Source organism: Echeneis naucrates, chromosome 1, assembly GCF_900963305.1.
Source record: "Echeneis naucrates chromosome 1, fEcheNa1.1, whole genome shotgun sequence".
NCBI classification, from domain to species: domain Eukaryota; kingdom Metazoa; phylum Chordata; class Actinopteri; order Carangiformes; family Echeneidae; genus Echeneis; species Echeneis naucrates.
The window spans coordinates 23,866,349-23,894,215 of NC_042511.1; the positions used below are offsets into that span (position 1 = coordinate 23,866,349).

General features: G+C 41.1%; 2 protein-coding genes across 3 annotated transcripts; one reads left to right on the top strand and one right to left on the bottom strand.

Annotated features, from left to right (window-relative positions):
• Positions 1 to 6,873: 6,873 nt before the first annotated feature.
• On the bottom strand, positions 6,874 to 14,346 carry znf330 (zinc finger protein 330). 2 transcript variants are annotated; one of them, XM_029501327.1, is made up of 10 exons: positions 14,220 to 14,269; positions 13,829 to 14,140; positions 13,690 to 13,709; positions 13,510 to 13,580; positions 12,227 to 12,303; positions 11,418 to 11,544; positions 11,223 to 11,327; positions 11,025 to 11,071; positions 8,798 to 8,915; positions 6,874 to 7,671 (listed from the first exon to the last, which is right to left on the bottom strand). In XM_029501327.1, exons 2-10 carry the CDS (start codon positions 13,946 to 13,948, stop codon positions 7,388 to 7,390), a joined length of 969 nt encoding a protein of 322 aa, XP_029357187.1. In that variant the 5' UTR covers positions 13,949 to 14,140; positions 14,220 to 14,269; the 3' UTR covers positions 6,874 to 7,387. The 2 variants fall into 2 exon arrangements, with proteins under 2 accessions (XP_029357187.1, XP_029357179.1); XM_029501319.1 differs by having other exon boundaries at positions 13,829 to 14,346.
• A 1,389-nt stretch (positions 14,347 to 15,735) lies between these two features.
• Positions 15,736 to 26,927, top strand: rnf150a (ring finger protein 150a). The gene is made up of 7 exons (XM_029501306.1): positions 15,736 to 16,380; positions 20,983 to 21,233; positions 22,613 to 22,684; positions 22,874 to 22,956; positions 23,120 to 23,216; positions 23,361 to 23,571; positions 24,476 to 26,927. Exons 1-7 carry the CDS (start codon positions 15,927 to 15,929, stop codon positions 24,592 to 24,594), a joined length of 1,287 nt encoding a protein of 428 aa, XP_029357166.1. The 5' UTR covers positions 15,736 to 15,926; the 3' UTR covers positions 24,595 to 26,927.
• Positions 26,928 to 27,867: the final 940 nt, after the last annotated feature.

Sequence of the window (27,867 nt, forward strand, 5' to 3'; positions counted from 1 at the left end):
CTGTATTTCACATGTTTGGTGCCCGTTTTACTTTTATCTTCTACCTTTCAGCTGAGCGGTAACATCCCGATTTGACCTCACGAACGATCACTAAACTCCTCCAGCACCTCCTGCGCGCACAGCTGACTTGTCATGTCACAGAGCCCACAGTAAGTAGTCGAAGTCCCTCTCTGTATGATGTGTTACTGTTGAACAGCAGCACTTGCAGCATCCTCAAAATCATCCGGCTGAATCAACATGTCTCTGAAACAAGCTGAGACACCATTCTGAAATGAAACTTGTCCCAGCTCTCAAGCAAAACAATTTGTCTATGGTACGATGCACTCAGTGGACTTCCTTGATATCATGTTTCAGCTTTAGTGCAAGCTCAACGCAGCCAGCTCATGTGAACTTCTCTGTTTTTCTTTTCATTTCCTTTTCTATTCGTGTTTGTAATCATCGCTGTTCTTGTAGCTTTCACTCACATTGTGCCATTGATTTGAAAAGTGTTTTTTGGCGCTTTGAAACACTGAAAAAATGTGAAAAAATGTACGGCTCCTTTGGTTTTAATATTGTTTTGACACAGATCTGTTGTCTTTTTAACCATCTACTTGTTTACACATAGACACCTCCAGACCAACAATTTAAGAATGGAATATTTTTACACAAAATTAAAGACTAAAGACATGAAAATCAAAGTCTAGGCAGGTAAAATATTATTTACTGGAGGGAGACAATAATAGACATACTGCATATCAGGTATTACATTCAGTAGTGTTAGACACATCATGCATTCTGCATGGACAGTACAAGCTGCTACAATGCTGCTATTAAACATATTTTTAAAAACTGTACAACTAAAAGGCAAAGTGAACATTTTCAAAAAGGTTTCATCTATACATAAAAAAAAAACAAACAAACAAGAAGGCATATGATGTGTTTTACAAATCAAATGTAGCTGATACGTATCATAACGTAATACATTTCATAAGGTGTCGGAGATGGCGTGGTTTGACGCGGACAACGTCATATTTACAAATTAAAAATAGTCACAATTCTTAATAATGTATATACAAATACACTTTTGTAATTCACACTATTTGCATAATTTTATATTTATCCCGTGTGAAGTCATTTTCTCCAAAAGAGTATTTAGTCCCTCCAGAAATCCTGTAATATTTTTAAGGGCGTATGCTTCACATGGCGGACAGCCCTCCTAAAATGAAGAGACATAATTAGACAAGAGGACACACAAATAAAAGCTAATAGCAAACTTTGCGTCAAATAGTATGTTACGTTAATGGAAAAAAATCAATCTATCAGTGTTGACTTTTTATAATTGAATATTGATAACATAAAACATTCTTAAACCATTCAAAAATGAAGAATGAAAAGACTCACGGGTTCAACACAGAGTCTTTCATTGACATTAATGATGCAGGCTGCCTTTCTCGTAACTTCTTCCTCATCGAGGACCATCAACAATTCTTGTACATAACATGTGAGCGACGCCCTTTCACAGTTTTCCTAAAGGAGAAATAAGTTTCTCAGTTTGGAAACATACCGCAAAAAGTGTATTTCACTAACAAGTATTACTAAGAGTTGTCATGTCCACGTCATAGCAAGCAACATCCAACCCAGAAGATTAGTGATACTACCAAATTAAGAAATAAAGTGAATTCGGCCTGAAGCAGCAACATTTTCTATCCGCTCGACAATTTGCTCTACAATAAGTAGATGTGAACAAATCGTCAGCCTTTTGTCCAAGTCATGTGCCAGTACAATGATGATGAAGCTGCTATAACTAATCCCCAGATCACTTCCTGTATGGAGAGGAAATGAAAAGACCGGCAACAGAAAATTTGACTTGAATTTTTATCAGATGACTGGATTTAATGGATTTGAAAATGACCCTCTGTTAGTCAGTGTAGCTGAAAAGTCAGTTAAGATACACTCTAAAAGTGTAACATGCAGTTTTTCACTCAAACACTGCACAGTCGGCGCACACGTACAAGTCTGACAGCTCTCTTTCAGCATGCTGACACGCCATTGGACATCGTCCTGGGTGGATTTCGTCCAAAGATAAACGTAAGTAGCAAAGCAGTTGGAGATAATTCAAGTTTTAGTATTGTATGTTGTCACAGCTTAATTTGGGCTAACATATGAACCTTATGCAACATATTTAACGTTAAAACAAATGAAAGAAGTCGGATCGGAGACAGTTCTAACCAACTCCGTCGTCAGCTAGCTAACATTAGCTAGCTAGCTAGTCAGCCAGCGCTTCATTTAATTTGTTTTAACGTTAAATATGTTGTGTAAGGTTCATATGTTAAACATGAATAAATACATTTAAAGTAATCTGTTGGCCAAGTGTCTTTTTATAGATTTATAAAACAAGAAGCACAGTTTTTAAGTAAAATAAAATGTGAAAAATACAGTTTGGTCATATGTAAATGAATTAACTGGTGTCAATGCAAACATTAATTCCTATTGATTTACTTCAATAACTGAAATGTTAAGAAAATCATTTGGATCAAGTTGAAGAATTAAGGTTAGGTCAAGTGCAGTATTGTTGTTTGCATCAACATAAAATAATCAGGTTGTAACAAGTGTAACAAATTTAGATGTGATATCTGGACATCATTTTTGTTTATTTGAGCAAGGTTATACTTCTTTCCTTGTAGGTTTAAAGTCTCCAAAGGACATTTCTGCATTTGATGGACTTAAATGTGCAGATGGCTTCAGCTGAAGGTTCCCTAAAGTTCTTTCACCCATCCACCCATAAAGACCACTGACGAAAAATTATACTGTCAAACTATTTCTAAGATGTCATGCGTCATCAAAGTTCAATTTCAACATGTACTTTTACAACTTACTTTAATATCATGAACTGACGGAGAGTACAGCATGGCATCAGACCTCTGAAAAGGGGCAGGGAAAAACAAATGACACAACTGAGGCTATGCATAAAAGGGATAGATGGCAGCAAAGTCAACACAATCACAAAATGATGATGGTTCTGACATTATAAAGAAATATTGTTGTCATAAGTATATTAAGAAAAATAGCCAAGTTCCAATTTTATTGGGTACCTTCTCTCACCTCAATGCTTTTAGTTATCATCTTCACACATTCCTGCAACATCGCTGTATTAGAGGCCGCACACACTGAAATGTTCAAGATGCTTTAAGAGAAAAAAGACAGTTATTACAATTCATTCATTCGTTATAAAAACGTGGGAAAATCTTTCTCCAACTACAGTTGCCTTAAACTAGCTAAAGTGAAAGCTAGGTTAATGTCAATGTCGTGTAGAAATGCAACGTTCCGGTATTAACAAACCATTGATCATATGACGTGAAGCGTTTTTGGCATTAAACTTGATATTATCGGTTTCCGATGAACTGTACATGCAAAATTATTTCAATTTTTCATTTGAAAAATCTAAAATAGACAATACCAAAGTAAACAGCATGTTTCTTTACAGCCACACTGTGGATTGTAGAAAAAATCCTTTGGTCTATGGTAAATTTAGAGAAATGAGTCGCACACTGTATGCCTACCTCAGAAGTAAGAAACAAAGCCACACCTGAATTTTGTGGCTCTCTCGGCACAGCTTACAGGTTTGCTCGAACTGGTTGCCTTTCTAGGAATAATGAAAGGAAATGTTAGATGCTCGTCCTTCAGGCTGTAGTTTGAATGAGACTGTAGTCAGAGTTCAGGTTCACGTTGTATTTCAAGCATGATTTGAATCCTCTCTGGATTTGACTTAAACATGCAGCGTGTTTAACACGCTGATAAATCACAAGACGTTCATCATTTAACGACATCATTTAATGAGTTTAGCATCTTCAATTCTCGACCTTTTCTTTTCATTGAAATCAGATGTTCTGCTGCCGTACGTTCCTGTTTGCATTCTTTGAGTCTTTCCTTTTCTATTAACACGCTAATTTCATTAATTAACACGCGTCGTGTGTAACTTCCCTTGTTTTGACCAATTGTTGGACACAAAGTCACATTTTTGAAATTTGAAACAGCAACACAGATATGAGATACCAAAAGCATGTAAGATACTCTACCTAACAGGAGAAATAATGCAAAAAGAGGATGAGTATCTTGTTAAAGTGCTGCTATCATCAAGTAAAGAAACAATTACGAGAGTGTGGTACAAAGTAGACGGACCGACTGAGGAGCAGTGCCTGTGGACCGTGGAAGAGAAAAATCACACACAAACTGACACCACAAGGGAGACAATTTGAGGATAAATGTGAAAAGTGGACTGATTACAGAGGACGAGAAGAGGACACCCCCATTACCTCCAGACAATAAGTGTTTTATGTACGAATGACGTGCCCTGACACTGTCATTGTTAAAAGAAAATTACTTACAAAACAAAACGGTAAGAAATAATTTATAGATATATTCTCAATAAATTAACAATTGTTTGTTTTGTAAAGTTTCAGCAAATAACAATGAATTGTATCCCCAGAACTGGTGGCTAGCTGATGGATCTTTAGCTGATCTTTTGCTCATTTTGCTCTGAATGACTTGCTGTAAACTGTAAATGTCAGAATGTGTTGAGTGATAAATAGTAAATATCCAGCTGATTATCATCACCTGTTGAAATTATCACTTCCAAAGTTTCATCTTTCTGGCTTCCACTCCTCATAGACTTTTCAATCCAATCCAAAATCTCAGTGACAGCAAAAAGCAAAACCAAAACAATCTGCACATCAGAAGATTCATATCAGCAGGCATATTTTCAAGCCTTTCATAGGAGAGCTGATTCCACAACAGCTTCAGTTTGAAGTCGTAAGTTGGGCCCGGAGACAGGAAAGTGACCTGTCTGTCACCTTGTGCATCCTGGCAGTGCGGGTTTATTTATGTGCTGGAAACTGCAGCTATAATTGGACCGTGAATGGCATGTTGTCACAAATCTTAATGTGAGGGAGTTTACAAAAACAGTGACGAAAACTGCATTCTCTATTATTATTATTATTATTATTTACTTCCTTTACTTCCTTTTTTTTTATCCCAAAGCCAATATCCATTTACTAAAAGCTCCGGAGTTAGAGAAACGGAGCAAACTGCTTATTTCCAAACACTGATGCGTGATTTGGAGGGGCAGATGTTTGTGGTCTTAGTTCAAGTCATCGCTCAATCAGGCAAACAGAAGGAAGCGCTTGTTGAACCGGGTCTCCCCCCGCTGGCTCTGAACTGAAAGTGAAACTGACCCTCTGACAGCGCTCAGGTTACTGACTGCTTTTAAGCAAATCAGAGTAATGGTTCACGTTTCAGCCTCAGCAGGTGAAATGGCACCTCGGGGGCGCACGTGGGCCCCCGGGGGGCCTCGAACCCGCCAACACGTGTCCGCTCGGGACAAGTTCACAGCAACTCCTGGAGTTCAGACAGGAGGCAGGGCGAACTACAGGTCGGCCCGACAGCTTCATCTTTGGTCACACATCCCAAACAAACCCACGCACATTCACACAAGCTCACGCACAAACACGCGTCCGCAGAGTGCTCTTACCGCGCGCGGGGCTGCGGGGCATGCGGTCTTTGCGGGGGTCATGAAGTTTGTCATCGGCTCGGCGGCTGCTGGGGCTCTCCTGTCCGGCGGAGAAGCGGCGCAAGTTCACATTTTTGCATCTCACTTGTGTTAATAAAGCTGCTATGTCTCATTGGCCCGCGTCCAGATTACTAATGCGTGAGTCCCGGCTGCCTGCGCTCAGATACGGTCCCTCACCGCGGGCCCTCCACGCCCTGATCCGGCTCAGAACTACACTCCTCCTCCGATTCGTCACTTCGTGGCTCCGGTCGGCTTTACGTCCGGCCGCCGCCGTCTCCGCTCTTTAAGCCCTGAAGTTATAAGAAGCGCAGTCAGACGGAGCAGGGAAGCTGCAGATGATCAGGATCATAACTCTTATCTGTCTGTTATTACACTGTGAAGTCCGGTGTCATCTGGCCGGGAACTCATTATGAGGAAGTTTGGAAATATGAACCAATGACGTTCCAAATTTATTTCAAGCTGCTTTCATTACAGTTATTGTACATCACTGGGTTTCGGATTGTGGTCACACTGAAGACCACATTAGTTTCACATGTCAGTGTTTTGTTTTTGTTTTTTTTTTTACCTCAAGAGCACCAATATCTGCTCTCTGCTTTCAGCTGGTTCTCAAACTGTTTTGGTCATTCCCCTCTTTGAACAAGTGCGGATTTTCCAGCCCCACTTGACCCTGAAATTACATTTCATTTTATTGAACTTACTAACAACAAGTATATCAGCCACATTTTATATGAATCAAAATAAAATAAAATAAAATAAAAAAAACATCAACGCCAAGTTCAAAAAGAAAATCAGAGAGCAGTTGTGCCTGCTTAACTGATATCTTGAATTAAAAACAAAAAGTACAGTAGTCAAATACTGAAATGGTGTTTCATTTGTAATCTGTGCCAAAAAACAAAACAAAGAGCGCTTTCCCTGTATTAGTGGCTGCAATGTGCCTGTTCTGCACTGCACATCCTCTCAAAAAGGGGCTGCAGACATGAAACTGCCACTCTGAAGTCAAAGTTGAGCTGAGATCTGTATTTTGTTTTCAGAGAAGCAACAGTGAAGGTGTTGGCTCTTTGTGGTCCGCATCACAAATATACCCATGTGGCTCACAGCTACCTGTCACCTTGTTGTCCCGCTGCAATTATCATCCTTTTTTCACTTTAGTTTAGGTTAAAATTTTCTCCCGGTCTCCTAATGCTCATTGATCTTTTTAGCCATTAATTATTACTTTGTTTGTGTGTGGGTGTTTTGTTTAGAGTGAATTATGTTTGTCAATAAAAAAAAAAAAAGCATTTGCTTTCCCAATTTCAAATCACTGTAAACTGATGGAAACATAATTTTCAGGATAATATTTAATTTCTGCCCAAATCATGCAGTGAGAAGAAACAATAATGTAAAATAGAAAACTTAAACTGGGAAAAGGTATTTAGAAAACAGCAACTGTTGCAGTTTCAGGTTGTATATTTTCATATAAAAAAACTGCTCATCAAATCAAAAATAGCTTTGCAGCCATTCTGACTCCCGCACATTAAGTCAGCCTCCTACATTTTGAGTACATCTGATTATCAAAAAAACAAAAAAACAAAAAACAAATATATTTTTTTGGTACAAACTGGATGTGTTCACAATGTTTAGTATAAAAACTGTCAAATAACACTTGACAATAAATCTGAGTCAACTTCTGATTCAAACCGCAACTCAGTTATTTGAGCTTTATTTTTTCACTTCCTGTACATTTGTATTCCTCATAGTACAGTATTGAAATAAGTACAGAAACCTTGATATTGTATCAACATTTTGAGGACGTGCCTCTACTGAGCAGCATCAAAACCAAGACTTTGCAGTTTCTGCCTGAATTCAGGCAGTAGTCCCGTCCAATTTAAGAGCAGCCATGGAATCAGCAGCAGTTTCCTCTTCAGCCTCCTCATCCTCCTCTTCCTCTTCGTCTCCCTCCTCCTCCTCCTCTTCATCCTCCTCCTCGTAGTCATCTTCCTCGTCATCGTCCTCTTCTCCGTAGTCCTCCTGTTGGTCTCTGCCTCCAGATGCTAAGTTCTTCCAGTAGGAGTCGTACCCCGACGCTCCGTCATCGTAATCGTCATAATCGTCAACGCCAGCCTGGCGGCCAAATTTCAGCGTGCGAGCTGGAGGGGAAGCCAATGATCGGGAATTAGTTCTGAATTTATTTACTGGGACAGTGACGCAATACATTCTGTGTTTCTGTGCTTTTTAGAAAATGATAAATGGTTTAAAAACAGTCCAAACACGTAGCTCACTTAACGCTGTCTTTTGAAAACACTGATTGATATCTGATTGTTAATTATTTCATTTGTTACAATGACTGTTCAAACACTCCAATACATTATAGCGTGACAAAATAAAATTAAATCATTGTTACCGATTTGGACTGAATGTTGTAAGACTGCTCAATATTACCACACTGTACTTTTTTTTTTTGTAGAATAAACACAAGAAACTTGTGCGACCAAAAAAAAAAAAAAAGACAGACTCACTGGCTAACTCCCTAACAACAAACTTTCGCCCTGCCCTATGTGCCCTAAAGATAATATCTATCTAAGTCAATGTGCAGTGATAGCTAACATGTCCTTGGGTTATCAGGTGGAAAAATCAAACATTTAAACATTCATGAAACAAACTATTTTGCTGTTTTTTTTATGAAAATGTAAATATTGTAAAGCCTTTTGTGAGCAACTACACATACCAGATACATAATAACACTTTCAACAAAGCTCTTTGAGAAGACACTGCTTTATATATCATTCCTTGTGTCAGTCTTCCATGCTGATAATATTAAATTACAGCAACAACAGGCTCTGTGATTTGGCAGATTTTATCTCGTATCCTTTACCATCAAAGTACTATTTCAAAGCTCTGGAGTAAACCCTGAAGCTCAGTCAATGTCATCACTCGACACATTGTTTTAATTGCAATTCTGAATTTTTGGAACTGAATTTTCCATACATGATCAATTCGAAAAATAGTTTGGTGAATTAATCAATAGCCAATAACACAATAATCTACAAGGAAGGAATTACATAATATGTACCAAGACTAGATGACCAACTGTGCAGGTTATTTAACCTTTTAGGTAGGGAGGAAGAAGAAAAAAAAAAAAAAAAAAAAAAAAAAAAATAATCAGAAGAATGCGCCTGATTGTTTGCTTTCGCTTTTGAAAATCATTACTCAACAGGAAATCTTCATGCACATTAGCTTCCTCCTAAATTTACTGGAAATAAAATATTTACTCACTGGACATGCTGAGGTCTTTGGTCTCCTGCGTTTCGTGGCCACATTTGGGACATGGTGGAGCTTTTCCCTTCTCTTGTTTGAAAACCTTACTCTTGGCGTGGTCGTCACAGTAACAGGCCTGAGGGGTCAGAGGTGAACTGAATTTAAAATACTGTTGTGGCACAAAGTGGTGGATTGCATGAGGAATCAGATGGTCGATGGGGAATTTCCTTATTGACAGCGGCTCTACTAACAACGCAGTCAGAGACAAAACCCCCATTACAGAACGTGACATGCCTTTTAATACCGACAACAGGCTGTCTGTGTGTATTGGGTGGATAACATTCATCCTTTTAGACAATCTCAGCCTCCACAGAAGGGGGAAAACATTTCTTATCTTGAATTTGTGGCCGTGCTCGTCACGCAACACTGTGTGTGTGTATTGGTGCACCTTTCTCTTTCAAAACTTCAGATGTTTTTCAGATCTGCAGAGATGGGAAAACCTGCTGTAATGGAGGCCTCTGACCTGAAATCGATCAGTCTTGAACTGGCTGGGTGGGAGCCATTGCAAATCAAGTCACATGACAGGCGTAGCCTCAAACACTGTATTTGATAGGTACAGGTCATATGCAGATTGATAGCATCCTGACAGCTCCCAGCATGCTTTGGGGGAGTGACAAGGGAAGGGAGACTGGACAGAAATGAAGCAAAACTGAATACAGCAAATAAACAGAAAAGATTAAAACCTGCTCCGTGTCACCTGAGACTGGAGGAACAGGTTACCTATGGGCACAAAGATTCAAACCAACAGTAGAAAACAAGAGTCGCGGCCAAAAAAACAAGGCTTAAAGCTAGTAGAAGTTGGAAGGATCTTCCTATTGATGCAAAGTTTATGTGTGTGTTTTCATGTTGTCCTTTTGGCTTATTGGGAGGGGCAAAAATAGCTAATTTATCAATTTACAGTAAAATACATAACAATGTAAACTGAAGGAGTCTGACCACTTTCTGAAGCCAATGTGTATTATCTTGAAGTGGCTTTAAATCTGGTATGAAATAACAAATTAAATTCCAATAACTTGGACTTGTTCAGACAAATAAAACAAACTAATTGGGCCTTTTTGCTCCTATCATCCGTAAAGCAGCAGCAAGGAACACTTATAATCAGTCCCTTGAGGGGTTTTTTTTCCTATTTATTTTATCAATTGCATACATCCCCCTTGATGCCTTTAAAATTTTATATTAACATTAAGCTGCAAGCTGGCAGCACGGCGGCGTAGTGGTTAGTGCGGTCGCCACACTAAGAAGGTCGCGGGTTTGGTTCCCGGCCTGGGTTCTTTGTGTGCGCAGTTTGCATGTTCTTCACGTGTCTGCGTGGGTTTACTCCCACCGTCCAAAGACATGCGTGTCTACTTTAACTGGTGACTCTAAAGGCGAGTGTGAGTGGTTGTTGGTCTCTGTCTGTCTCTGTGTGTTGGCCCTGTGATGGACTGGTGACCCGTCCAGGGTGGACCCCGCCCCTCGCCCAGTGTGCGCTGGGATTGGCTCCAGCAGCCCCGTGACCCAGAAAAGGAAACGCAGTAGAAGATGGATGAATGGATGGATTAAGCTGCAAGCAGATGTGACGCTAAGCTGCATTCGAATCACTGCAGTATAATAACTGTCACTGTTAATCCTAAAATGCCTGGCATACACATCTGACTGAGCAAAAGTTCAGAGATCATTTGGCTGAACTAAACACTGAAACACCAGTAAAGGTTAAAAAAAAAAAAAAAAAGAAAGAAAGAAAATCTTTGTCTGGAAATAATTTCTGCCTCATTTGCGAGGTTTGAAACCTGAGTGGAGACCAATATTTTTTGTGCTGTAACTGGAATCTCTGATGCATTAATCTTTTGTTTAAATAACATTTACTACCTGCCAAGTATAGTTTCTGTTCTGAAACAAACCAAAAGCAAATATACGTGAAGAGAAAACATTTTTAGGAAATGGGCGTTTTAATCCTTTACTGAGCTACAACAATGGGAATGTTGGTTCTATTTCAATGCTTAGTTCAGCCTTAAGATCGCAGGAACTTGGTCGCAGTTTTGACCCGCCTCTGTCTAGCAGAATAGAGTTCAAAGGCAACAAAGTAATAAAACACTTGTCTATGAAAGGTAACATGACCTTCACAAAGGAGGATTATTGGAAGACTGTTGTTCACGTCACATTTAGTTCAGCTAGGTGTACCTAATAAACTGTGTGTTCTCCTCACCTTACAGCGCAGGCACGAGTGTTGGCCCAACCTATTACAGGAAACACCTAAAATTGTGTGGGACAAAAGGAAAAAGACTGTAATCAAGCTTTTGCGCTACACTGAAGTTATTCTGCAGTGGAACAGATATACTTCATTATTCCTTTTAACCACAAAATGACTATGATAACAATCTGAAAGGGAAGCTCAATCACTCACACTTGAATGTTTCTGCCTGAAGGACTTGGCAGCTTGCCTGGTGCTCAAACTGATCGTCCTCACACAAGAAGTTTTGACAAAAGGAGCAGCGGAAAATTCGTCCTCCTGACAAGACAGTTAAAGGAGACGGTGGGGATTTTTTACTGTGACACTGATGCACACGGGTGAGTTTCAACCGAAAGTTTAAGCTCTTACCGTGATCCCAGACACCGCGCTCGCACTCAATGCAGTCAGCATCGGTGAGGGGACATGCACAGGCGTGAGTGCTCAGACATTTCCTACCGTGGCACACCCAAGCTTCACAGAAGTCACATACTGCCCCCTTGTGATAAGGAAGTAAAAAGAAAATTAAAACTGATTTGGAAGTATGCTTTTCAAAGGTGCTAACGTAAATTCATTGAGCTTGGATTGCCATTAAATTTGAATTTTGCCCAAAGCTTTTCATTCATGTTTAATTATGAAAGCAAACTGTGGGTGTAAGGCATATATAGTGCCCTCTTAACAATTTACTGTACTTCCCGTATCTGTCTCATGTCATTATTCTGCTGCCTATCTGATACTACGTGGTGAACATGTTGCATGCACATCACTGATAGTCAATATTATAATTATTAGGTCACGAGTGTACTTGCATAACCGTGCAATATGATACAAAGTGCACGAGCGCGACTAGATAATTCCTCTCTAATGGTCACTAACTTTATCTAAAGTTTGTACATATGACCTGCCCAATCGGCGCACACTATTTACTGTACACTATGTGTTCATAACATCTTATTTCAAGCCTATCTCAGTGCAGGGCAAGGCAACTTTTACTGACAAGTGCATTTCCTCTTCAGTTGAATCAATTGCCAATTTGAAAACAGACGTAAAAAACTGCAAACACAAAACCACCAAGCCACAAGCCACACACAATAAAAACCTAGTCAAGCAGTCCACATAAGGACACCACACAAAGAGACCATCGTCGTGTTTAAACATTTTAAGAAATGTTGTAAACTCACCACCATGGCCATCCCAGTGCTGTGGATCCCTGGATGTTTGATAACACAGTCTGAGGACTTCATGCACTTGGTTTTGCCTAACAATAGAGACATTTGAAATGGAGTAGTTTAATCAGACATCACAAGCCAATTCAGTGATTTTAGCTTGTTTTGTTTCTTTATGATGGTGAATCTTTATGCTGGAATGATGTAGAATTGTTTTCTATCAAAGACGTTGCCGCTGATGTGGAATGCTTTCAACATCTACGTGAAGGGATTTTGTGATCTCAGCATGGGCTCGAGCTTCAAATTCATAATGTGGTCAAGATGCATTATTGGAAATGTCCATGGATGGAAATAAAAGATTCGAATGAAAGATATAGACAGTATATTTACAGTTCATGTTATAGGCATTTGTTGGGCTCCTGGCAATGTTCACATACACCCCTGGTCTGGAAGCACATACCTCCTCAGGGCTGCTCTGTTTGTGTTATACAGCGTTGACTGTCTGGCAGTTTGATTGAAAAGAGAGTAAGAAATTGTGAACTAGTGTCAACATCCATGAAGCTGCATGTCCGCACGAAGAACCAATTGTTATGCTTTGCGGCTGATGACACACGAGGCTTGTTTGCAGCAGCCAGTTCACAAATAGAAACATAAAACTTCTGCCCCAGTACACATCCCGGTTCCACAGCCTGAGTATGGCCCATATACTTCCACATTTGGGTGGATTCTCCAGGGCTGACGAACACGGTGCCGGGAGGAGGGCAGCCTACTGGAGGATTTTCTTTGTGTGTAGGATGTAAAAAGTAGCTTCTGACCATCAGGCTGTATGTAGCTTGTGGGCTCAGGGAATATACCGGGTCAGAAGAAACACAAGCGCCTGACCCAAATGCGGGTGACCTGGGTTATTGGCAGGCGCACGCTCTACCCCGCTATCGCTCAGAGCAGCCTCACCTTCCATTAAGCAGAACGCTAAGCCCTGAGAAAATTTCACCCAGTGAGCTATGCAACAGTTTGCTTCTGGAGACCTTTGGCCACTAAAGGGACTGTTTCCAAACACAGGCTGTGTGCAGCCAAAGACAGACACGTTTCTTTTCAGGACATTGGAAAGTTGCTAAACAGAGCATCAGTCTTTGTTAATGAAATTATTACATCTACAGCCTGTTTGTAAACATTCACATCTTCATCCGCAGCAGTGAAGCGGCCACAGATTTCAGAAAAGGTTGAGGCTGCTCATTACATTGCTGATTTGGTGATTTATTTATTTATTTATTGATGGCGATTCCAGTTACAGTACTCACCACACTGAGCGCAGACAGGCAGCTTCTGCACTGAGTTACAGAAGTAACAGAAAGCTCTGTTCTTCTGTTTCCTGAGTACGGAGGAAACAAAAATAAAATGTGGGTTAAGTGCACAACTAGCGGCAGTCTGGATGTTGTTGTATCTGAAAATATGCTGCACGGTAAATAACAGTAACTTACCTCTGACATTTGTCACACTCCTGCAAAACAGATCACAAATAAGGACAACACAGTAAGACACAGAGAATAGCAGCCTACTGTGATGTGTTAGCATCAGCTACCATTATTATTATTATTATTATTATTATGGTTCATTCACCATGTTGGCGTTGCAGGGGTGTTTGGCCACATCTACATGCTCCCGGTTAGCTCGGCTCTGTTTCTCTCGCTCTTTCCGGCTCTCGGCCTTTTTCCGGGCTCCGGTCTTCTTCTTCGGCATCAGTGCGGGTTTATCAGACAGGAAACCAGCAAATCTGTGGCAACTCACAGGCGAGGACCTCTTCAAGTTTCTGTCAGTAGCACACAAACACGCCGAAGACCAGGCCGGGGAGTAGCTCACAGCAAAATGTGACGGACTGAAGTCGTAAAGTTTGTCCGGTCTTGTTGCCGGTTGGCTGCTCGGTGGATAGGCCTGCAGGAGAAGTCGGTTTAAAAACCCGACTCAGACTAACTGTTAAAACCCGCTGTCAATAAACATTTAGGTGTCTCACCTGCGATAGTTTTTATTTAATAATGAATAGTTTTGTTTTTTTTTTGTTTTTTTTTGGTTACCGCAAGGATCGGCACTGCCACAGCAGCTGGGTCCGACGAGTAAATCTGACCGGACTGAAACGTGGTGTCATCTCGTGGTTCCTACACTCGTCTGTGAAAGAACGGGCAAAACATAGAAATAAAATTTAACAAAAGAAAACCTTTTATAAAAAAAATGCTATAGGACAGCATACAGGCAAATAAATCGAATTCAGTTCATGTATTTTGCGGATGAATGAAGCACAGTAAGTACCTGTGTTAAAAAAGAGGCGGAAGGAAGTGTGCTGCGTCCTGTTCTCTGATTGGTTTATCACTGCCAGCGACAACAAACACCTGAAGTTTGTGTGACGTTGGTACAACATTTGATTATATTTGGATTATGATATGGATTTGGAAATTTGGTTTACGTTAAAAACCCAACGTTGGCTTGACGTCTGATTATAGTGAGGTAGCACTGACTAAATGTTGGATGGTGGTTGGTTGGCAGCACTACATAATTAGTTATCTAACGTTGTCTGACGTTGCAGCCCGTATCCAACCGAGGACCAAAACTAACACAACTCCCTGTGTCAGCTGGGAATGCTCCGACAATCCTTCCAGCGGAGCGGCTTCGTTTCTTACCAAAGTCGCACTAAAACATTTTGACAGATTTGTGAGCGCAGTGTAATTTTATAAAGAGTTTGGTCTATGTAAAGTGCCTTGGTGTAACTTTGTTGTGACAAATAAATCTGTTTTGATTTGAGTGTACCACATAAAATTGGTTCGAGGTCAGTAAGCGCAAGAACAATTCGTACATGAGGCGCACTGCCGATTTTTGAGAACATTTAAGGATTTTACGTGCGCCTTATCCTGCGAAAATACGGTATATTACAGTTACATTTGTTGGCACTAATGCCAAGCAAAGTAAGGACTCTGACTGTACTCCTAACCATCATCTCTGATTTCTATTCTTCGGTTCCATCTTAAGTAAACACAGCTTTCATAGAAATGTTTTTAATTATCCGGCAATGACATTTTGTAAAGCTTTTATTTCATTTCATTTCAGTAAATTGTACGTTTAAATTATGCCTTGCGGGCGCACAACACCTAGATACACACAACATTACTCGTGGTACAGGTTATAGTAGGGGACTGTGTCACAGGGCACAATGAGCGGGTTTAATGAAGTCTAGGAATTGAATCCGTTTTGTTTAATTGTTCTTTTGAATGCGAAAACAAACACGGCACCAACCACCGCATCATCGTGCAGTAATAAGCTTTGAGACACACAGAAACGTCCCGAGGCCAGTTTCAGGCTGTAATTCATAGACACGGTGATTATCTGAGCCGCAAGTTAACATGATTGATGACAGATTTAGTTGGTCCGCGTGCCACAGGGCGACAAGCCCCTTGACCACGCCCAGGTCACGTGTCGACAGCGGGGGAGCCAATCCCGAGCGAGGACGGGAAACAGCTGACGGCGAACAACAACACACACAGCGTCGTCTTTCCCTGCAGGTTGTGTTGTGCAGCTTGTTTGTGTGCACGTTGCACACAGTCTCTACCAGCCTTCCCTTTCCTGAGGACCGGAGCCTGGTCCGGGCTTCCTCACCGGGTTCATGCATTTCTAACCGGCGACTGGTTGTGAGGGAGGGAAGCCCGGAGCTCGCCATCCATCTCCGGCTGCAATGGCACCGACCCTGATCCGAGCTTGCCGCAGTCTGGCTCTCTCGACGTGGCTGCTGTCGTTCTGCTTCGTGCACCTGCTGTGTCTGGACTTCACGGTGGCCGAGAAGGAGGAGTGGTACACGGCTTTTGTCAACATCACCTACCTGGACCCGGTCACTTCGGAGGTCAGGACGGAGAGAAGTGAGTGCGGCCGCTATGGAGAGCACTCGCCCAAGAAGGAAGCCCGAGGTCTGGTTCTGGTGCCGTCCCTCCTGCAGGACAGACAGGCGTGCGACCCCCATGTCAGGTTCCCCCCCGTGTCCCCCAACACCGCCTGGGTGGCGCTGGTGGCTGCGGGAAACTGCACATACAGGGAGAAAATCCGTAACGTTGCAAACCTGAACGCCTCTGCTGTTGTCATCTACAGCGTTGGCTCCGGCAGCTCCAACGACACCATCACGATGCCCCATCCAGGTAGGACACCACCTGCCCCCCCCCCCCCCCCCCCCCCCAGCAGCTCGATCCCTGTCGGTCCTACTGTCTTCTTTTTTTTTTTTTTATTCCCAGTCCACTCCTCAGGTGTCCAGTCGTGTGTGGCGCAGGCCTCAGCAATAATGTCAGTTCATTCTTGGATGTTGTATACTTCTGGCCCAGATTTGTGATTTTCAGTCTCCCTGTTGCATCAGTGTGATCACTTGGACAGTCAGAAACAAAGTGAGTCCCCAGGCAGACATGTTGACATCCACTGCGTAGATCTGCTGCATTTGTTCACTCATGGTAGGAAGTAAGTGGAGGCTGTATACAACTGGAGCTAGATCAAGTTTGCATACCCAAAACTGTTCCATTTTCCATTCCTTGCTCCGGGAGAAATGAGTGTTTGTTTGTGGTATCAAAATGTTAAATGTCTGTTGGGACAAGGAACCCTGAACCCCGTTTGAACCTCGAATCGTTGGGCACTTGTTGCTCCAGGCACTCACTGGGTGGAAATACATTGGCGTCGAGCCCTGTTGGATTTTAATGCATCTCAGTGAACAAACCCCGTAAATGCATATTCTAAAACTGACTTAGAACTACGCATCACAGAGTCAAATGGAACTTCTCTCACTGAGTTTGTTTTCCAGAAAGTGGTTTTCCGTAATAATGTGATGTTCATGGCAAGGTTTTTATTTGTGTGTTCAGTCCAGAGCCCCCTTTCCCGCTTAACTCATGTTTTCATTGGAACTGTACTCTCAGCCTGCTGCTAGTTTTCATAAAGGTGTGGCTGACCTGAGCAGCATACTTGTGTCAGACGAGAGCACAATGCATGAAGTCTATATGGCGAAAATATCAGTACAAAAACAGAAGTTTAAAGAAAAACTGCAAAAAGCATAGAGAGCTAATAGCTGAGTGCCATTTTCTGCTGAAGGGTCAGACACAGGTCAAATTCAACTGATCCTTTATAATCAATACAAACACTCTGACTGTGACAGACACTGCAGATCAAACATTAGTCTGCCATTTTTAAAACGACGTACTACATCATCTCTATTTAGACACCAGGTTGCTCGATGCACCGACCACTTAAAACCACTCTTCCACTCTTCCAGGCGGCTGCTAACAACATATAATTTTATTCTATTACTTATTATTTCTTAAGGGGTTTTTTTTATGCCTTTTTTTTAAATAAGGAGGTGGCAGAAAGGCAGACAGGGAGAGAGAGAAGGGGAAGTTGAAATCCAACCCAGGGCTAGGCACCCACCCACCCACACTGTCCAACAAAAACATTTTTAGAACTCACTGTAAACTGGCACTTGACAAACTAAGTGAGTGGCCGGTGAACATGGTGAGGCATTAAGTAGCTGAAGAGATCTTTTCCTTCGGAGTTTAAAGAGATGAAAACGATCCTATCGGAGCACGAATGCCAGACTTGCATATGCCAAGTTCTGCAGCACATAATTCAGCTGCACGCTAACATGGCTCCATGTCAGTTGGTTGTTTAAATATACAACTGTTGGCTCGGTGGTTTGGCACAACAAGTGTTTAAAGCATGTTTGTTCGTTGCCTGTTGCATGTCCTCCCCCACTCATCAGCTAATGCGAGTTAGGTGCAGCTTCCTCCTAAGTATTTTTATTCGGCTCTGTTATGCAACATTGAATATTTTTCCATAAATATATAGCTATTTTTATTAAAGAAGAGTGTCAGCCAGTGTGTCTGTTGAGGGAATCTGCAGAATTTGACCAATGACCCTCCTTTATTCCTCAGAAAACAAAGGTTTCTGGTTTACCTGCAGCAAAAGAGCAAAGAAAGCAGATTTTCAATGTTTTGAGCAGGAGAGACAGAGAAGGCAGCTGGGATGATGAACGATGGAGCGTTTAAAGGCAAACTCGTCCTTCCGTGTGTACAAATGACAACCATGAGGGACTTTAAAGCGGGAGACGTACTGTACTGTCGGCCACGGGGCACACCTGATGGCTTCATCTTTGCTTTTACATGCACACATAAGGGTGCTATCAAGCTTCTTATATGAATGCTAATAATAATTCTTCCTAAAATGTTCATTTATAAACATTGGAGATAGTACATACCTGCATTACAGTGCAGTCCAGTCTGGTGTGATTGCTTTAAGTGGTTATCAGTGAACTCTTTGGTCACCGTGGCCCTGCCCGTGGCACGTTATCTAAATAAACTGACTGTTGCCTACAAAATGACCCCACTCTGTATTTACTCCTTCATACCTCCTAATTTTTAGCCCTGTGGGAGTGAAAGCATAGATCTCTTCACAAGATTAACATCAGTCTCAGACATTGCCTTCCTGTTTTAGAGGCAGCTATTTTTGTCCCCTCTGACTACGTCACAGCGAACAGACCGAGATAAGAGTCGAGGCCGAGGGAAACATCACACACCTTATTGTGCCTTTTTTTTTTTTTTTTTTTATTTCTGCTGGCTGTCAGGCCGAAGCCGCCATTAGCTGTTGAATGAATGCAACAGTTGCCTGCTCACATCAGGCAGTCTGATTTTTATCTTGTATATTCAAAGGCATTTGATGCCTCAGGGCAATTTGCCTTCCACTCCATATGTGTGTGTGTATGCTCAACACGCAGGTTTAGATTTATTTACATCACCATATTCTCTTGCAACTAACTTGTATTTCTGAGTAAAACTGCTCAGGTAGTTTTCCATCCACATTCATTCTCGATACCAAATGGTTTCCCTACTTAGATATTTTTGTCAGTGAGAAGGAGATAGCCAAAAACTGTAATGAAGAGATGTGACAGCCAGTGGCTTTAGGTTCTGTAGATGTTGTGCTCAGCGGGGAATTAACATCTGTTTGCTATCCAAACACGAGCTTCTGTTTTTTCATTGTCTGTTGCAGGGTTTGTTTTAGAGGCTCAAATATACATGAGCTCATTGTGAAGAAGCAAATAAACTTTTGTGTTGACAGTCAGAATTCTGTGAACTGGATCGGTGTGTGTAGGGTGCATGACGGTTTTTGCAAGAGTTTACGCATAAAGAACCATTTCACTCACTTTGCATCACGATGCATTGTTACCTCAAATTCATGTGTTCAGCTGTTTTTAAAAGCCCTCATCCCTCTAAAATATTTACTTATTTAATAAAATCAGAAACTCAGGATCCATTTCTTAAGGAATTAAATAACAAAAATGTTGTGTGTATTACTAAGAAACTATCTGCGCTGATTTACAAATGGATGGCCGTGAAGATGAAATGCACTGAAAGATAGACTGCTAGACTTTGGTCATATAAAACACAGCAGCTGTGCAGATTTTACAACTGGCCTGTTACATAAAAGGATTTATTAGCCTGGAAGTAATAACACATTGCAACTACACTTTGACAAAATACCCTATCTGTTGAACTCACAGCCTTAAACTCGTCTGGAATCACCATCTATTCTGTCAATCCTAATAGGCTCCCCCTGACAGAATCACCTCGGTCTACAGTGTTAAAACAGCTTTGAGCAATACACAAAGATTTGTCACAGCACGGTGTGTCTGACAGACTGAACAGTAGCTCCTGTTGTTAATGGCAGGTTCAATAAAGCTGCTCTTGAGCGAGGCACTGGCGGGAAACACAATCATAAACAGGCAGCAAAGGGAAGTATGATGTAACAGTGGGGTTGTTGATGCAGAAATCATCAACCCAGCCTGTGAAGATGAGTGTTCAAATTTATCATTTTTTTATTCCAACTGATGCTAAATTTTAGAGTCTCAGTGTCAGTATTTAAGCGTTTAAAGCTTCAATCTTTGCTTTTTGGTTGTTCTTTGTTGTTTTGTTTTGTTTTTTTTTTTAATAAAACTGCAACTGCCATCAGATTGCAAAGTCACACTCGCAAGGAAAATATAGAATTTGAAATATATCTCTGGTAACATAATGTAACATAATGTTGGCACATGGTATGAACTCGAATTGAAAATATGGGCATCTTTCAGGTGCAGGTGTTCAGTGACTCAATCCTACAAAGTCATATGTTGTCCACATCAAGCAAAGCAACAGATGGTAGCTTGCAGGAAGCCTCTGACACTGACAGGGAGGCTTTACTTATTGTGTAAGCTTCCAAGCACCCGAGTTTTCATGACTGCTGTGGTTTTAGAGGTCACGCATACTTTAAAAACCCTCTAAGCATTTCCATATTCCTGCAATAATAAAGGAAGTAATAGTATTTTTAGCACAAGCATTAAAAAGACATTTAGCTTCAGTTTACTGTCGATGAATTGGCTATAAAATGTTAATGTATTTTTACTGTTAATTTTCTGTTGATTTACTAATCACAAATCATACTTTTTTTAAACCATTTTACTTTGTAACACTTTATCGTATTGTCTGTAAATCACACGAATGCTGTTTCAGTATATGTCAGGATAGTAGCCATTTTTTTCCCCTACTAAAACTAATACTACTAAAATGTCAAAATAAGTGTTCAGAAAAGGTGTTTTTAAATTTATTAAAAATGGCTGAACAGTGTTACCTACTTTGTAATAGTGTCTGCTGCAGTCTGGATTTATCTCCTAAATATATTAAACTGGTGCTTCCTTCGTTCCTTTGTGTGTGTCTGTGTGTGTGTGTGTGCGCGCACAGGTACAGGTGATGTTGTGGCCATTATGATCCCAGAGCATAAAGGGCGTGAGATCGTGGCCTTGCTGGATCAGCACATCTTGGTCTTGTTGCACATCACTATAGGAACCCGCAACTTGCAGAAATACGTGAGCAGAACATCAGTCGTGTTTGTCTCCATCTCCTTCATCGTGCTCATGATCATCTCCCTCGCTTGGCTCGTCTTCTACTACATCCAGAGGTTCCGCTACGCAAACGCTCGAGACCGCAACCAGGTACCAGACTTATTTGTTTTTATTTATTTTTTTGTTGTTGTTGTTGAATCAAAATACAAATCTCTAAGGTTTTGTATTTTTGTCTAAAACTAAAACACTCACTGTGCAGTGCTGCTGTGGTCTCACTTGCTCCTGTTGGGTTGTAAGGAGAGGCCAGAATTAGCTCAGCTGGGCAAACAGGAATGTTACAAACCAGTGAACCATCAACTGGCTCGATCGCCGGCCTTTTTGAGCTGACAGTACGAATGCATGCTTTTGCCATCTCTTTATTATGAATGGCTGCCTCTGAAGCTCTTGTGACGTCTGTGAGGGTAATACATCACTGCGCCTGCTATGGTAGGAGCCGCAGTCATGACAACCACTGTTTGCTTTTTCACTTTAAATTATGTTGACGTTGGGTGTACAAAGAATTCAGCTGCACTGAACAAATCTGCTTTCAATTTATTCCAGAGGCAGCCCAGTAAGGTAAAACAGACTTTGAACAGTTAGGGCATCCAACCATTGTAAGACTTGCATTACTGTCACTCCTCGCTTGTCAGCTCTGTGATTTGTTGGCATTTTCTTGGTTTATCCATTCTGTCAGCGTTTCCACATTTTCCATGTTTTTTTATTATGTTCATTCTGCTTTATGCCGGGGAACTGGAAAATAGAGTCTGATACATGTGGAATGATCATATTCATGTTAAAGTTTTGAAACGCTCTTGAAATACATTCCACCTGCACAAACATCCACTGAATTCCCACATTTCCCCAATTTGTTGCTATCTCTTCTGGAAATTTATGGGCACATGTACTGAATCATTGGTGCGTTTGTAGGAACGTATTCAGACATATTTTCTGTCTGGAAGCATTCAGAAAATGTATATTTTATTTCATTACTTCATCAAATAATTTCATGATATTCTGGTCTGTCTTCAAATTATTCATTTGGATAAGACGCAGCAGATCGGTGTACAGTTTCCCTCTTTCATCTGTCTTACGATGTGGATTTCTACTGTAGGATTTCACTGGTTTTCATTACCGAGGTTCAACAGTGGTGTTTTACTGCCTGATTGTTTGACAACTTTTTTTTGGGGGGGGGGATTCTGGAAGTTGAATTAATCTAGTTCTTTCAATTGAGTTCTAACGCAGTAGGTGTGATTAAATATTCATTTCTGAGTCCAATGTAACAGGCAAAACTTGATCTAGGCTAGTGAAAATTAATCGAAGAAAGTACAAACATTTGCAAATTTCTTGACGACTCTCATCATACTTGGACCTCAGTTGACATAATTTTGTGGATATTAGCAGCCTAATGAGATACCTGCACACTGTTGAGTCGGCCATTCCTGCAGATATTGCCAATAAAAGAGGTGAGATTTATGCTTTTTGTCTTACAGAGACGTCTCGGGGATGCTGCCAAAAAAGCCATCAGCAAGCTTCAAATACGCACCATTAAGAAAGGAGACAAGGTAACCAATGTTCTCCGCACTGCAAACAGAAACTTGAAAGCATATTTAGCCATGCAGTGAGTTCAAACATGAGCTTTCAAAATGTCTGCAACATTTGAATTATTATTAAATTTGAGAATTCATTGGCCGGTCATTTTACCCCACTGTGTATGTCTGTCCTTTTGTGTGTGTGTGTGTGTGTGTTTTTAGGAGACAGAGTCAGACTTTGACAACTGTGCAGTTTGCATTGAGGGCTATAAGCCTAATGATGTTGTGAGGGTATTACCATGCAGGTGAGATTTGTTTGAACAGTGTTGTACAGACGTTAAAGTTTTATTGTGCGTGAAAGAACAACATGTAACGGTAACTGCTAGTATCTCAAAATCCTGTTTAGTAACCTTTAACAGTCATTTTGGTTGAATTAATGGCATGTGCACTGCCATTTTATTTTGTCAGACATGTCTTCCACAAACACTGTGTAGACCCCTGGCTGCAAGACCACCGCACGTGTCCCATGTGTAAGATGAACATCCTCAAAGCCTTAGGAATCCCAGTAAGTTCCTTTTAACTTATTTGGGTCTTCTCGCTGCTCTCGTTTCACACGTCCTGGCTAATCTATCTTTAAATTGCGAAACATGAAAATGAGGTAGACACATATTATGCATGAAGCTCTAAAGACTTCTTTGGCCAATTCCAGCTCAACGCTGACTGCTCAGATGAGCTTCCTCCAGACTATGAGATGTCCGCCAGAGGTCCACCCACAAACCCCATCAGTGGGGCGAGCGACATCACAGTTAATGAGAGCTCAGTAGTCCTTGATCCAGCGGAGAGAACGGAGGGTCTGCAGCAACTCCATTCCGATGCAGAGATAGTGCATCAGGCAGGCGAGAGCCACATACTAGCCAGCAGTAAGTACAATACAAGTGTATAAACATCCTGAGCATGAGTATCTACAATCTGTATAATCAGAATCAGTTTTCACTGTGATTTATTGCTTTCCGTTGGTGTTTTATTCTGGGACCTGAACTAGGCCATCAGACATCTGTTCAGTGTTCCCAAATTCAGATTCTCTTGGGTGAAGCAGGAGGAGAAGAACAGCTTTCCCTTTCCAGAGTCACAACTTCGGGGCTAAAATGTTAAACTAGGACAGAGATGTCGAGTTACTACACGTATGGAAAGGATTTTAACATGTATGCACTAATCTGTCTGTCTGTCTGTCTGTCTGTTGATGGTATTTGTATGTTTCTGACTTCAGCAGAACAAAGAGCACCAGCAATACGTTCTCATATATCGGTTTTCCCGGCCAAGCTAATTAGAATGCAGAGTAGGCTTGATTTGTCATTTAGTCGCACACTAATGAGCTGACTCTGACGGTGTCACTGGCAGGCGTACGCACGAGACGAAATATGCGGTAGTGGTGGAGAGCAAATCATGTTGCTTCTTTTGCCCAGAATAACAAGAGCTGTTATTATTTACACTGCAGTGATCAGTCTTTCCGCAGTCACTCACAAACTTCAGTTGTTGCTGCACACAACACCTACACACCTGCCAGTCCATCCATCCATCCGGAATAACTGTATTGTTCACTAGCTCATCTTAGTAAAACACATTCAGAGAGCAAAAAAAATGCTTCGTCTGTTTCTTGCAGCACTTAAGTCCTTATTATAACTCCTCTGTAGCTGCAGCCAGTGTATTACCTGCTGTAGATCTGGATCAGTGTGTTCCCCGTTTAGAAGTACTGGTGTGGTATATAAGTGAGACTGTATCCCACAGCCACCTGCCAAATAATAATTTACCTCCTACTCTCCTCAGGTGAACAGCAGCCTCCTCTCAGCAGTGAGTCAGACACGTCCATCACCATGGCCATAGAGGTAGGTGTGTCTGAGGTAGACTTCTCTGCAGAGCGGGGATGTGATGGGGCCAAATCCTGAGCTAGACAGAGCACAGGAAATAGACTGGATCGCCAAAAAAAGATGGAAGACAGCAAGACAGAGTGATCGGGGGCTTCCAAAGATTCGCCACGTCCTTGGCCACCGGAGAAAGCGACCTCATGAAGATGGACAAAAAGACCAAGTTAACCCATAGCAGCAGCACGCCACCCTGCTCTGTCGCCACTTGAAGAACAGACTCTCCCTGTGTCTGTAGATATGCTGTCTGCTCATTTTCTTGCCGTTACAACTCACCATTTTGTTGGTGAACACAACTTCTCATATTAAGATGGTTCAGTTCCCATCCACGTAACTTTTTTCACATCCTTAAACAAAATATCTGAAAGACACACACAAAAATAAATGATGTTTCTCCTACAGTAACTCTGACAACCTTAACCTTCCCCCTGGATCCAACATGTGGGAGCAGCGGGGGCTTTTTAATGCCTGAATCCAGCTTTAATTGTGTATAAATATGTGCAGATTGTTAGATTGCTGGATACAAGATCACTGCCAATGAATTAGGAAAATAAGTTTTATGTGATGGCACACGGCACATGCAGAGCCGTCTTAGGAGTCAGTTGGTGTGAATCTCCCCCACCAGCAATTTTTCAGCTTCACGCTTGGATAACATGTTACTATCCCCTGAAAACTTGAAGCATTGGTCATGAAGTTCATCAGCCCTGTAGCATTAAGGAGCTGAAACACGCATGCACCGTTATGCTGTAAATCTTTCCAAATGTAACTGTTACTGTTGTGTGGAGACGTTAATTTTGAACTATTTTACCGAACGTATATTCTTGTTGTTGAGAGAAAATAACCAAACACAAGGTAGATATCTCTGTCCTCACGTCTGACAATCATAGCTTGCCACAAGCAGTTCAAAGTGATGTCACCCACTGCCCTACTGAAACTGCTGCTGATTTCCAAGTTAGCACGACGCATGACGTCGGGTCCCCCACTGTCTGTCAGTGCTCGTGTTCACACTGCTGCAAAGTACAGGCCGTAGCAGCCGTCAGCACCAAACTCTGGCAGCGTGTGTACGTACTGTGTCAAGCCAGCTAATATAAATATGTCAGCAAGCCTTTGTGCCAAGTTTATCAGTAGTACCTAAACATTGGGGCACTAGCTCTGTCACGCATGACACAAAACTGAAGGAGTAGCACAAGGACGTAGAATCAGATGAGTTTTATAATTCGAAAGGAGGACTAGGGAAGTGAGGATGATTTTCATTAGAGTAATTTGATGCTCCAAGCAAGGGTTTGTTTTGTTTTGTTTTTTTTAACCACATGAAAAGCTCACCGCATGAATAATGTTTACAATTATGAAAAGTTTAAAAGTTCTCTAGGTATGTCTATATGAGACAGTTAATTTTCTGAAAAAATATGTGCACACGGGGTCTTCAGAGATCTCACTGAAAAAGTTGAATACGTTCGTTTTGATAAATGCTTGATGTTTACCGCACACAAATAAAGGTGAAAGACAGCAGGTTTTTGTTTGGTCGACTGTAACGACATTCAAAATGAATGAATATCGAATTCTTAATTTTACTCCCACACAAACTATGTTTAGTAAAACTTCCGTATTTTCTGAGGTTTAAAAACTGGGTTGAAACTGAGGATTAAGGTGCGTTCCGAAGTTTAACCACTTTGTTATTATTATTGGTGTACTCCAAAGCTCTGTCCCAATTCCATCCTGTTATTCTAAGCAGGTTTCAGCATCCAGCGTTAACATCGGAAAAGCAACAATCACAAGCATAAAAGTCAGAATACAAATGAAAAAAAGTCAGTTTTGAATGGGGGGTCATGAATCATTGTCGGTGGTCTATTCATATCAATCCTTCCTTTTGTCATAGAGTTATGAAGCATGCATTTTTGTTTTTCCTTTTTTTACTAAAAAGAAGAGTACATGCTGTCCACAGTTACTAAGTAGAATGGAATTAGGACACAGCTTCAGACTTCCAACATGATGCTGACTGTTAATCAACATTTATAGTCTGCTGAAGAAATTGTTCTTCAGTTGTCTGTATTCTGTTTGTCTTTGCTTACATGCTGAACTCAATCAGCAGGATCTAATCCTCTGTTGGACTTCTTCCCTCTCACATTCTTTTGTAGTTACACACTAGAGAAGCGCAGACCCACTGACTCAGCCGATGGAGCCGCTGTAATTTAACTTGTGGTTTTCTCTCCCAGTCACTGTTTCCATTCAGTCCTGGAGCCACCTGGGACACAGTTATGTAACGTGCACATGTCACAGAAGGATCACTGGATTTATGGACAAATGATTCTGGTCTCATGAAGGCGATGGTACTAAGAGGGTTGTCTTTTTTTTTTTTGTCTTCGAGGGTATGTTCTTATTTGCAGCTGCACAGATAGATTTAGTCACTGCACACTAGACATGAGTCCGACAGTAGTGATTCACAGAGATACTGCCTCCAGTTTCAAGATCTGGGAAAAAAACAAACCAGATTTTAAGAGTTAGTTACTAAGTGCATCCTGAACATTTCAACATACATGAAAGTTGTAGTAGCATTACAGAAGAATTTATGAATGTACAGGACAGGCCAAAAGTTTGGACACACTTTCCTATTCATTTGAATGAGACGGTGTGTTAAACGCTTCATTTTTTAAATTTTAATTTAATTTAATTTTAGTTTTTTTTGTGTGTGTGTGGATAAGGTGAAAAAAGAGAGTGATTCCGGCCAGCTCAGTTTAGATGCTTAAGTCTCAGCCAGCCTAATCTGGACCTTTAAGCCTCAGCATGTTATCTGCTCACATGATAATGAGATAGCACAAGATATAAGATATATATATAAGGTAACTCAGAGCCAGCCAAGCTATTCCCTCTGCTCTCCTCCTCTTTCTTGTTTGTTCTTTCCCTCCAAAACGCAAAATTTATGGATGTCTCCCCCATCTGAAACACTGCCTCTATCTGATCATATTTATGGTCAGCCAAGTTACAAAGTAGAGCAAAGCACATTTGTTTTGGTTCCAGTGACTCAATGTTCTGCCTCATCAAATGAGTTTGTCTGAAAATGGTCCTTCTTTTTACAGAGCCACCTCAAAATGATAAGACCGAGCTTTAAGAACCTTTTTGTGTGTTTACAGCATTTAAATCACGATTCTTCAAAGGACTCCCAGAGTTTTAATGCAGAAATTACTTAAGAGGACACCGTGTAGTTCATACACATTCAATACACTTATGAAAAAGGTTGTTCTCCCTAATTGTACATACACTTTATTTTATGTTTTATAATGTTTCATAAAACAGCTCCTT

What these genes read in the sequence shown, in the direction of transcription:
- znf330 (XM_029501319.1), bottom strand. Translation starts at nt 13,948, where the DNA reads ATGCCGAAGAAGAAGACCGGAGCCCGGAAAAAGGCCGAGAGCCGGAAA. An exon ending in GCACTGGGATGGCCATGGTG is followed by an intron (nt 11,545 to 12,226) that starts GTGAGTTTACAA and finishes CCTTATCACAAG; the next exon opens with GGGGCAGTATGTGACTTCTG. An exon ending in ACTCGTGCCTGCGCTGTAAG is followed by an intron (nt 8,916 to 11,024) that starts GTGAGGAGAACA and finishes CTGACCCCTCAG; the next exon opens with GCCTGTTACTGTGACGACCA.
- rnf150a (XM_029501306.1), top strand. Translation starts at nt 15,927, where the DNA reads ATGGCACCGACCCTGATCCGAGCTTGCCGCAGTCTGGCTCTCTCGACG. An exon ending in CCATTAAGAAAGGAGACAAG is followed by an intron (nt 22,685 to 22,873) that starts GTAACCAATGTT and finishes GTGTGTTTTTAG; the next exon opens with GAGACAGAGTCAGACTTTGA. An exon ending in TCAAAGCCTTAGGAATCCCA is followed by an intron (nt 23,217 to 23,360) that starts GTAAGTTCCTTT and finishes GGCCAATTCCAG; the next exon opens with CTCAACGCTGACTGCTCAGA.